The sequence below is a fragment of the Gobio gobio genome, assembly GCF_949357685.1.
Source record: "Gobio gobio genome assembly, chromosome: 1".
Taxonomy (NCBI): domain Eukaryota; kingdom Metazoa; phylum Chordata; class Actinopteri; order Cypriniformes; family Gobionidae; genus Gobio; species Gobio gobio.
In genome coordinates this window covers 52,561,576-52,574,032 of record NC_137097.1, presented here as the reverse complement: position 1 = coordinate 52,574,032, position 12,457 = coordinate 52,561,576, and the positions used below count along the sequence as shown (strand labels likewise).

Below are 12,457 nucleotides of genomic sequence, written 5' to 3'. Positions count from 1 at the left end.
TGCTCTTAAAGGTGTCTGTGGAATTTAATACAGAATATCAAAATCAATGTGAAATATAATGTCTGCGCTCTGTCATCAGGAAGAGCGCCAGAGGAAAGAGGATGAGGAGGCTAAGAAGAGAGCAGAAGACGATGCCAAGAAGAAGAAGGTTTTGTCCAATATGGGGGCAAACTTTGGTGGCTTCTTGGCCAAGGTAAGTTACTGAGCCTTCCCATAAGTACATTAATGTACCATTAATACATGTTTGTACATATGTGTTCTTGTGTTTGTGTTTTAGGCAGAACAGAAAAGGGGGAAGCGTTTGACTGGACGAGAGATCAAGAGAAAGACTCTTTCAGAGAGGCGCTCTCCACTTGGCATCGAAAATCTGCGAGAGGATGGGTTGAGGTGACCACCGATACACATATCCATGTTATATATAATATAATATAATAATTCTCATTATGTCACATGCGGGTTGTAGAGATGAGGAAAAAGAAGATCTAATCAGCAATGTAAATTTATTATCAAGAATTCAAAGGAAACTCAGGAACTAACTCTCAGACAGGAACAGAACAAACAAGCTTATAACAACTGAACTGAACCAAACACAGGGCTTAAATACACAGTGAACTAATCAATGAAACAATAGACAGCTGGCATTACACAATGAGAGACTGATTAGAAGCAGAGACAAAGAAAACAGGGATAGGAAAGTGTGCAAAACCAACTCAATAAAGATCAAATATAACCCATGCTGCGTTCCAGTTAATTTTTATTAGGCCCTTCACTCGCTAACTTCCCTCCGTCTCGTTCACTCGGATGTGCGTCATTGCTTACGTTGCATGAGTGCCCACTACTGGAGGAACATTTGCAATGGACTGAACTGGAATGTCCTAAGCCCTTGATCACTTCGAATCCACTATGGAGTTGATCCATCCATCCATCCTTCTTCTTCCGCTTTATCCAGGGCCGGGTCGCGGGGGCAGCAGTCTAAGCAGAGACGCCCAGACTTCCCTCTCCCTAGACACTTCCTCTAGCTCTTCCGGGGGTACACCGAGGCGTTCCCAGGCCAGCCGGAAGACATAGTCCCTCCAGCGTGTCCTAGGTCTTCCCCGGGGCCTCCTCCCGGTTGGACATGCCTGAAACACCTTCCCGGGAAGGCGATCAGGAGGCATCCGGAACAGATGCCCGAGCCACCTCAGCTGACCCCTCTCGATGTGGAGGAGCAGCGGCTCTACTCCGAGTTCCTCCCGAGTGACTGAGCTCCTCACCCTATCTCTAAGGGAGCGCCCAGCCACCCTGCGGAGAAAACTCATTTCGGCCGTCTGTATCCGGGATCTTGTCCTTTCGGTCATGACCCAAAGCTCATGACCATAGGTGAGAGTAGGAACGTAGATTGACCGGTAAATCGAGAGCTTCGCCTTACGGCTTAGCTCTTTCTTCACCACAACAGACCGGTACATCGACCGCATTACTGCAGAAGCTGTACCGATCCATCTGTCAATCTCCCGTTCCATCCTCCCCTCACTCGTGAACAAGACCCCTAGATACTTGAACTCCTCCACTTGAGGCAGGAACTCTCCACCAACCTGAAGAGGGCAAACCACCCTTTTCCGACTGAGGACCATGGCCTCGGATTTGGAGGTGCTGATCCTCATCCCAGCCGCTTCACACTCGGCTGCAAACCGTCCCAGTGCATGCTGAAGGCCCTGGTTAGAAGGGGCCAACACGACAACGTCATCCGCAAAGAGCAGCCTATGGAGTTGATTTTTTTTTTTTTTTTTCCTTCACGAAATTGTTTAATGCAGCATTCTATATGTATTAGGGATGCAACAAAACAGTTAGTCCACGGTTCAATACATACCTCGGTTTTTAACCACGGTTTTCGGTTCGGTTCTGATGACTTGTCACATCAGTTTTTTGTTATTCTATTCTTAGGCGACAGGAACAGCAAGAGGTTAAGGAGAAAAAATACAATTTTTTATTGCAATACTCTTTCTTTATTTTACTTTAAATAATTGAAAACCCTTACTTAAACTTCAAAACTTTACTTTAAAAAAAACCCTTGTACACATTCCTAGTGTATTGTAAAATACAAAATAAATATATATAAAGATTTACACTGGCAGCTCAGAGCTGTACAGCAGCATTTAAGTATGAAATTGAATGAATAAATGTAAAAATAAAACACTACATAGACTTCACTATAAAATATACATTGATTCTTATTAAAGCTACTGTATTAGTTTTTCAGTCAAGAGCAGTGAGTGATTTTCTCTGTCTTTTGTTGTTGTATTAACATTAAAGGGATAGTTCGTTCAAAAATGAAAATTCTGTAATCGAGAAATGAATACAGGTTTAGAACAATATTAGAGTGAGTAAATAATGACATAATTTTAGAGGTCTGTCTGTCCCTTTAAGGACAGCGTGTTCACTACTGCACTGCTGTCAATTTAAGACCTCCGTGCATCTAATATACAGACACATTCGATTTTACTTTCACTTTAGACATAACCGACTGTGTTTATGTTAACCTTGTGTGTATTTGACAGTATTAGCGCAGTAAGACGACTACTTAGTTCAGTAATCACGTGTTTGACAGGCGTTTAGTGCGAGCGCTTGGAAAAGCGCATGTTAAAACCACGCACGCGAATGAGCCGGCAAGGCTTTAAAACGCATGCAAATAATGAACTTTCGTGATTGTGAATAACTAGGTTCAATATTATATTGAGAATTGTGGCATCCCTAATATGTATATAGGTGTATTTGGGTTGTTTTAAAGGGGTGGTAAACCACGATTTCACTATTCTAACTTTAACTAGCGTGTAATGTTGCTGCTTGAGCATAAACAGCATCTGCAAAGTTACAACGTTCAAAGTTTAAAGCAAAGGGAGATATTTGCTTTTAACGAAATCAGTTTCTAAGAACTACAGCAAACGGCCGGTAGGCGACTACAGACATTCCTCCAGGGTTGGTGACATCACCAGCCTCAATATTTACATAAACCCCTCCTCCGAGAATATTAAATAGGGGGGGGGGGGGGCATTTTGTATCGCTGTTGTTGTGGTATAGTTAGGCTGGAGGCAGAGGCCCATCATAAAGCACGAGACAGACAGGGTCGGAGGAGAAGACTGGAAAATGTGACTTAATGGACAATATTCGTCCATTGCAATTCATGAGCAGCGGTTCAGTGAGACAAACACTGCCAGTGTGAATCATGCACTACGGGCGCGCCTCCCGCTGCACATTTCACGGAGGAAAACATCCACAATCTTTGCGAGTTCAATGCCGGATTTGCACAACGGCTTGTCCTGAAAGCTGGATTTAAAAACAGAATCTGTTTATGGGCTGTTTATGGGCTGTTTAACACAACCTGTAAGTCTGATTTATTTTTCATCTATGTGTTTTCCTGTAATAGGTTAATTGTACGTTGTAGCAGAATTGTGGTTCTGCAAACCAGTCTGTTAAATGCTCATTCATACTTAACGTTATCCGACGAACACCTAACATTACAAACACCTAACGTTAAAATCTCAACAGCGAACTTGGCATTAGTGTAAATTATTCTTTGATTAGAGCTTTTATGTATTATTTATCTACAGGCATGCTAAACATGGTTCTGTGTGTGATTTGGCTAACTTACTAGTAAAGCCAGTGTTTAGTGTTCGTTTTGGGTTAATAGTTCTTGCGACAGATATTTGGCTATAATCGTTCTAAAAATACAAAAGTGCCATTCAGTAGCGATCACTATAGATCCGCAGTCTTTACTCTTGAGGACTGAACAGGTTCTGTTCGATCATCTTCACTAAAATGTTCTGGGTCTGATTCGGGTTCATATGGTTTTATTGACGCCATGTTTCTAATATTGACCAAAGCACAGTCTACCGGTAAAGGTAGGGGCGTGACGTTTCCGACAAACGTGCACTAGGTGGTTAGCGAAACACAACACACTGGGCCAGCTAACCAATCTGAGCCCACTGCGTATTTTTGAGGGACTGGCTTCATACAACCCGGAAACCATCAGACCGTTTTACAAGGAGGGACAGAGCAGTGTAGAATAAAGGTCAAATATATGAAAAATAAGGCAATTTTTTTTTAAACGAAGCATGAACACATGTTACAGTGCACCCCACAAACACAATCAAGCCTTCAAAAGAATGTGTTTTACCACCCCTTTAAATGTTTTTAAAAATAATAAAAAGTTCATAGAGTGGTGGGGTAAATTAAACGCGATATGCGGTGACGTCACAATCGTGTTGGATTGTGGTATATGAAGCTGCCTGAAGTGTACATATGAAGTAGACTCGCTCCCTCTGTCAAAATTGAGGGTGCAAGGGTCTGTCCATATAAACTTCCCTTGTCCACTTCACGAAGTGGAACGCACTTCAAAATGGCAGCGGGGATTCCCCCGAGGGGAAGTGCTTAGGGAAGTGTGTTTAAAACTGGAGTGGAACGCAGCACAAGACACATTAAACCTAGATTCATATATTATCTAAGTAATTTTAAGCGCTTCACACACTCTTCATGTTAACATATTATTCATTAACTCATAACCAGTCATTTGTCATGGTGTGTATTTTTATTTTTTTTTTTTTACAAATAATTTATTAATTAAAAGACACTAGACACTGCCAAAAAGTTCTAGTGTAAAATAACAAACCTGACTCTCAATCTTTCCCAGACAGGAGCACCCCGAATTTAATGATTCAGGACTTTTATTTCTTATGCATATTTTGTGATTATTTTATCATTATTTTAATACCTTCTATAAGTAAAGCACTTTGAATTACCATTGTGCATGAAATGTGCTATATAAATAAACTTGTCTTGCCTATTAATTATTTGTTCATGTTTTTTGCAGTACCCAATCTAAAATTGAAACTATTCACCATTTGTAAATATTTATAAATAACGTTTGTGTAAAGGGTTAGGGTTAGGTTTAGGCTATAAAACATAACACCACATAATTGTAATTTGGGTGCAAAACATGTTTTATTGCCTCAACAATTAGTATACTATATCTTTAAATAGGATATCCCTTGCACTGTTGACCCCTTAACCCACCTATAAACCTACCCATACCACCAAACCTGTCCTTAACCTTACTCGTATCCACCTCAATGGCAGCAAAAGTGTTTTGCCATATGAAGATAATGAATCAGTACATTGTACCTAACATTTTTCTTTAACGACAATACATAATTTTTAAAGGTCCCATGGCATGGCATTTTTCTATTATTTTATAATGTTTCCTGAGGTGTACTTATATTGTTAGTATGATTTTTACATCATAAAATGTCATAATTCAGAAATTAAAGGCATTTTTTCTATACTGATGTTTGCCCTGTGGCTGAATGCCCTGTTTCAAGAGGCGTGTCTGCTGTGAGACTTCAGTAAAAACGCCCACTGTTGTGATTGGCTGACATCTTTGCATTTGAAATGAGTATCAGATCATGTAGCGGAGGGGGCGTGGTTTAACAAGGTCTACGAGGCACAAGCTGCTGCCAGAGAGACGGATGGACCTGAGTTCACTTCTCATCAGTTCATCGTCTCAGTTCAGTGAACTGTTGTAGTTACTAGCATAAACTTCAGGTTATTAGTTTATTTCTAGTCGGAGGGGCTGTCACTCATGTCAGAAAGTTAGTAACTTTAGTAAATTATGGATCAGCGCTGACTGGAGACGCGAACTGTTTAGAACGATTCAGTCCGATTTGGTGAACTGATTCGGTTCACTAAAAAAAAACAGTTCAAAAGAATGATTAGTTCGCGAACCGGACATCACTAATGTACCAGAGATGGAGCGATTGCTAACACAGTTATTTATAGTAACTACTGAGTTATGAGAGCGCTGTCTGTCAGCGCGAGTTTATTGTGTTTGTATCTGAGAGTTCTGAATAAACACGAGTCCCAGTCACACCGAGTCCGTCTTCATCATTATTCTACGAACTTTGTAACACATGCAATGTACCATTACAGCTGTCGAGATGAACGAGTTACGAGTAAGTGTTGATTATAGCATTATTTTTAGATATTTTCCTATCATATGAAAAGTGTCAGTGACGCGCATTGAGTACACAGCACAAACAAAGACACAACAGCAGTAATCGAATGTAATCCAGTTTATTGTGGGTCTAGGCTGGCTAGCCCGGATATGCTCACGCTTACCCCCCTTCTGCTTAATCTCGCGCCGCGTTTGGTGCCTCCGCTGTGGGCCAGATGCAGTACTGGGGGTCTGTGATGTTGAAGGCCGACCGGCCAGTACAGCCCGAGCTTCGGCGTGCGTGAGGTTTATCTCTAAAGATGTTGAGCAGAAACTCTCGACTGTATGCACATTTTAGAACAGATAGACGCGACGAGGACGTACAAAAACACTGACTCACAAGATAGAAAACACCGTTCTGTCGGGAGAGAGAGAAGCCGCAGTGTGTGCACGAATAATAAATAATTAGCTACACATCAGAAATCACTGATCACAGATCAGAAGGAACTGAAAAAAGACTTCTGTTTTCATTTGTACATCCAAACACTGAGAAACTGCCAGCATTCACTCGTTCACAAGCCATGATCTCTCGAGGACAAATATAGCGCTTGCATGGGCGCGTGCCAAATTCTCTGGGCGGAGGAAAGGGAGGTAACCGTTCCTGTTATGACTTCATAACAGGAAAATTCCAGATCAGCTCGTCTGGGCTGTCATTTTCTCAAAGGCAGAGAGAGACAGCCACAACTCGGTTTACACTGATCAAAATTTCTAGCCACTTGGGGACAATATTCAGGCTAGGGGAACTCATATTAATGTTGAAAAATCTCATACAATGAAAATTTCATGCCATGGGACCTTTAAAACACCTAATATAAAGTGGGACTCTTATTCTTAATCAGTCATTCGGATCACTTATCGCTACCAAACATGTTTTTTTCCATGATCCATGAATAATTGTTTTCATCTGTTCCTTACTCCCAAAATATAACAACAAAAAACCAGGAAACGAGCTCAGGAGATGTGGAACTGGATTCACCAGCTGGAGTCAGAGAAGTTTGATCTCTTGGATCAAATGAAGAGGCAGAAGTATGAGGTGTAGTGACTATTTTTGCTGAACTGAGGTTAGATAAATCTAGGTGGTGGCTACTGGAATGAAACCTGACTGTGTTTTTATTGGCAAATAGCCTACTAATCTCTATTCCATTTAACTAGAGAAAGCAGGATATAGTGAGTTTTCAAAGTGCAAGGAAAACAGTATTTATCTGAAATATGCTTCCTTCTCAACAGATTGTTGTTTTGCTGAACAGGATTTCTCATGCTCAAAAGTTGTAAGTCACATTAAGTTGATAAGCAGATTGTTTCTGATTAAGTCGTTCTGAACATAACAAATAGGCCTACCCCTTTTCCACCGAGGCAGTGCAGGTGCGGAGCCAGAGCCTAGTTTCAAATTGGTTCTTTGTCTTTACACACCCAAAGCACCAGCTCCGAACCAGGAAAAGTGGTCTAGAAGTAAGAACTGGGCTGGGGGCGGGGAACACAAACTTGTGACCGCCATTTTTGAAATAGCTGCTCGTTTGTAATCTCCGTCTATTCAAATTACGGTGAACTGCACGAATGCGTTGGATTCGCTGTCATTCTGCTGATGTAGGATCGTAAAGCCATGTGAATCAAGTAACGCAATGTTCGTCATTGTTGATGAGCTTGTTTGAGATTCATCAATGCTGTGCAGACCGATTGCCGTATGACAACGAGTACACGAGAGCAAACGACTCCTTATGCTTTTGAATCGCTCATGCTGTATTTTGATATCCTACGCTGATCGTCTGCATAGCGCCGATTCATCACGAACGAGCCTGGGGCCTATACCATGAAGCCGGTTTAGCTGGCTAACCAGACATGTTTAAGCTTAGTTTGTGCCAATCCTGGGTTTTTGGCACCATTAAAGAGGTTTGGCTTTTAGCAGTGTTCATCTCCATAGTAACTTACGTTCCACGTCTAACCTGCTCCAGGGCAGGTTATGTTCTGGATAAGAGATCTCAAACTGAAATTGGACCAATCAGCTGTGAGCACACCTCTGATGCCATAAAGTCACTCCCCCTTTTTCTACTCCAAATTAAAGGTCACTACATATCAAAGCGTCTGGCTTTTAACGATGCGAAAAGAAAAGAAATTAAGGTTTTGGATGAAAACAGTCCAGGGTTTTTCTCCATATAATGGACTTCAGTGGGACCCAAACGGTTCAAGGTCCAAAAGACAGTTTCAGTGCAGCTTCAAAGGGCTTTAAACGACACCAGACGATGAATAAGGGTCTTATCTAGCGAAACGATCAGTTTCTGCGAGAAACCGAGCAGTATTTATGATATTATTTTGCCTCTTAACAGAGGAACACGATCGTCTCTGAGCTCCGCCATTACTTCCGGAGAGTGAGGTCAAATTTGATCGTGGTTATAGATATATCGATAGTAAATGCCTCATTCTACTGATCCGTGCAGTCGCTAATGAGGCATCTACGTATACATCTATGACCACGATCAAATTTGAACTCACTCTCCGGAAGTAATGCCGTAGCTCAGAGACGATCGCGTTCCTCTGTTAAGAGGTAAAATAATATCATAAATACTGCTCGGTTTCTCGCAGAAACTGATCGTTTCGCTAGATAAGACCCTTATTCATCGTCTGGTGTCGTTTAAAGCCCTTTGAAGCTGCACTGAAACTGTCTTTTGGACCTTGAACCGTTTGGGTCCCACTGAAGTCCATTATATGGAGAAAAACCCTGGACTGTTTTCATCCAAAACCTTAATTTCTTTTCGACTTCAGAAAGAAAGACATGGACATCTTGGATGACATGGGGGTGAGTAAATTATCAGCAAAAGTTTATTTAAAAGTGAACTAATCCTTTAAAGCAGCACCAGGTAGGTTTTGCTCTCGGGGTCCCCCTACAGTTGGGAAACAGTATTGTCCTCTACTACTGTCGTAAACTCTGTCATCCTACATCAGGGGATGCGCACTTGCATTTGTTGACATGACAACCATGATAGCCCTGAACACTGCAGGAGGAGTTCACATGCAGGTGTTCTGCTTGCGTCGCGTGTGAAATGTCTTCATCCCAGGTACAGTGGCATATGTTTCAGCATGTCATATGAATATAATTTCATGGGTTTCATTTTTTTCAAACGCCAAATGATCGCGATGCTCACGTTTACAAGCCAGCGTCATTATAGTAGCCTAGTCTATTGGTTCCCGTTTTACAGAATCTATTTGATACTTCAATTCAATGTTTGAGTGGTAGGTAATAACCATATATCGTCAATATTATAATATCAAGCTACCATAGATGAATCTGACCGAATTTAAGGAAGTGGGGGTGGTGGTGGAAGTGACGTATATGCCGTAAAGCGGTCGAATTTTGTAGTTCTTTTTGTTCTCATCTTACTACCCGAAACCCGAAGTTTAAAAGTACGATTAAAAACGATACAGACCCCGTCAGGCTATGGCAGACGTGTCATTCAACCTATTGTAAGTCGATGTATCATCACAAGAGTCTTGAAAATATATTATGAAGGTTGAAAAGTTACCTGGTGCTGCTTTAATCAATTACACATGTATAATTTTAGTTAATCAATCATTAATAGGCACTTGGTTAAAATTATTATAAATAGCCTATATAAAGGTCATACAACTAAGCTTTAAAATCAATAAATAAAGCTATATTTTCTCAATATATCAACTAAACTAACTTCATAACTTTTACTTGCATTGACGTAGTAAGATTTTTCTTTAAGTGGTCCTCTTTTATAGACAGCTCTTTTCTTCTTCCTGTGTAAATTAGTTTAAATTCTTAGTATTTTTCAATCATGTCATATTCTGCTGAAGAGAGAAATGAATTTCACTGCTTCTCTCGCGAGAAGTGAATCTCAGTTTCCTTGATCCACAGCATGTGATTGGCTGTTCACTGTTGATGTCACAGCTAAACTCCTAAACTCAGGATCAAAGCCTGAGTTGATAGAGAAAGCGGATGATCAGTATCATGGGACCAACAAAGCCTGAATAGATTGGTTTGGTTTTGTCAACTCGAAACTAATCCTGTAACTCTGAGTTTGTTAAACTACCATCATGGTACAGGCCTCTGGTGTGTTTCAGTGTTTGTGTTTCCCGCTGCCTCGCTAACGTTGCTGAGAAAGATGAGAGGTATACAGTGACGTAAGAACTGGCTCTGTGGTGGAAAGGCAAACTGGTTCTTTAGAAGGCACGTCAGTCAAACCAACTAAGAAATGGCACTAGCACTAGCTCTGAACTAGCACCCGGTTCATTCTGGTGGAAAAGGGGTAACATTTATGCAGAAAAATGTGCCTCTTTGCTAAGAGACAAATGAAAACAATATGTGTTCTAAAATCAGCTCCAAATATCGAACATGTTTGATATCCACCTCGATTGATTCAATGCCTGAAGCAAAAAAATCTTCAATCTGCAATTTTCTGTGAAATCTGTCAACTCAGACTGCCCAAAATCTGCAGAATGACTTTGACTTTCGAAAACTAGCATCGACTTGTCCATACTACAAATCGGTGTAAAAATCTGAGCAAAAGGCATATCAGCCTTAAAGGGTTAGTTCACCCAAAAATGAAAATTCTGTCATTAATTACTTACCCTCATGTCGTTTGACACCCGTAAGACCTCCGTTGATCTTCGGAACACAAATGAAGATATTTCTAGTTGAAATCTGATGGCTCTGAAAGGCCTCCATTGGCACAATGCACGGTTCACTCTCAAGACCCTTAAAAGGTACTAAAGACGTCGTTACAAAGTCCATCTCTCTACAGTGGTTCTACAATAACTTTATGAATCGGCGAGAATTGTTTTTGTGCGCAAAAAACCCTAAATAACGACTTATATAGTGATGACGATTTCAAAACACGGAATCATGAAGCTTCGAAGCGTTATGAATCAGTGAGTCGAATCAGCAGTTTGGATCGCCAAATTTCAGCAGTTTGGTGGTTTGACACGCGATCCGAATCATGATTCGACTCACTGATTCATAACACTTCGAAGCTTCATGATTCCGTGTTTTGAAATCGTCATCACTATATAAGTCGTTATTTAGGGTTTTTTGCGCACAAAAACTATTCTCGCCGATTCATAAAGTTATTGTAGAGCCACTGTAGTGAGATGGACTTTGTAACGACGTCTTTAGTACCTTTTAATGGTCTTGAGAGTGAACCGTGCATTGTGCCAATGGAGGCCTTTCAGAGCCATCAGATTTCAACTAAAATATCTTCATTTGTGTTCCGAAGATCAACGGAGGTCTTACGGGTGTCAAACGACATGAGGGTAAGTAATTAATGACAGAATTTTCATTTTTGGGTGAACTAACCCTTTAAAGAGATGGAAATTCTGTCATCATTTACTCACCCTCATGTCATTCCAAAGATGTATTTCTTTCATTTCTTTTTTCTACTGCACAAAAGAAGATATTTTGGAAAAGATATTGATAGCCAAGCAGTTTCGGTTCCCATTGACTTCCATTGCATACAATGGAAGTCAATGGGAACTGAAACTCGCTTAAGAACAGTTTCCACTAAAATTACCCACAATTTGTCCCAGGACAAGGAAATATTTTACCCCCAGACCTGTTGCTGTCTGCGTTTCCACCGCAGTCTAAAGTACAGTGAAGATTAGTCCGGTGACATAGGACTGTGTGCGAATAGAAAACAACTCTTACTGCACCCACGCAACAGACTTTTAAAAATGGTGGTTGAAATAAAATGCTGCGTTGGAGTCAACCAATCAAAATGCTGCATTAACTCAGCATTGTTGTTCAGCAAGTCCCACTCCTAAAAGTTCCTGAACTTTGAAAAAGTACTACCTCGCGAGTAGGGTCTTTTTGAGGGGGACATTTTTACCCAGAACTTAATTTAAACCCTGGTCCCTATGGTCGAAACACACAGAGTGCCACCCCAAAGTCCCTGAAGTCCCTTTTCACTGCTTTAGTTTCCAACATTCTTTAGAATATCTTACTTTATATTCCACAGAAGCAAAAAGAAGTCTTGGTGAGTAAATGATAACAGAATTGTTTTTTTGTTTTGTTTTTTTGGACTATCCCTTTAAGCCAAAATTAGGCTTTGCTTATTTCTTAAGCATTTTTCTTTCATGAAAAAGACTGGTAATCTGTCTATATGAAAAATTGTCTCTCAGTTGTGCTGAAGTTTCACCTCTTTCTTTATCACAGCAAAAAAGTCCATGGTAAAGGAAAGGTCGGAGGTCGCTGGAAATAAGACATTGGATAATTCTGAAAAGCCAACATGGATGCTTTTACTTCTGACTCTTCTGACAATTTCACAGCCTCTGCAAAAAAATAATAATTTCTGAATATGTTCAAAACCTCTCTCAGATCTGATGTGCTTGGATTAGATTAACCGCTTCTGCTTGTTTTATTTTCATTTGTAAGGCACTGTGGATAAAAGTGTCTGCTAAATTAATAAATGTAAATGTAAACTG

The 12,457-nt window shown here is 40.6% G+C and overlaps 1 protein-coding gene across 2 annotated transcripts in view; it reads left to right on the top strand.

Annotated features, from left to right (window-relative positions):
* tnnt1 (troponin T type 1 (skeletal, slow)) overlaps window positions 1-12,457 on the top strand; it is a 22,217-nt gene extending 9,760 nt beyond the window's left edge. For both annotated transcript variants that reach the window (XM_079833714.1, XM_079833713.1), the window contains 5 exons: window positions 80-193; window positions 278-387; window positions 6,965-7,055; window positions 7,250-7,290; window positions 12,189-12,457. In XM_079833714.1, coding sequence (XP_079689840.1) covers window positions 80-193; window positions 278-387; window positions 6,965-7,055; window positions 7,250-7,290; window positions 12,189-12,234 — 402 coding nt within the window. In that variant the 3' untranslated portion in view covers window positions 12,235-12,457. The remainder of the gene's footprint in view (window positions 1-79; window positions 194-277; window positions 388-6,964; window positions 7,056-7,249; window positions 7,291-12,188) is intronic.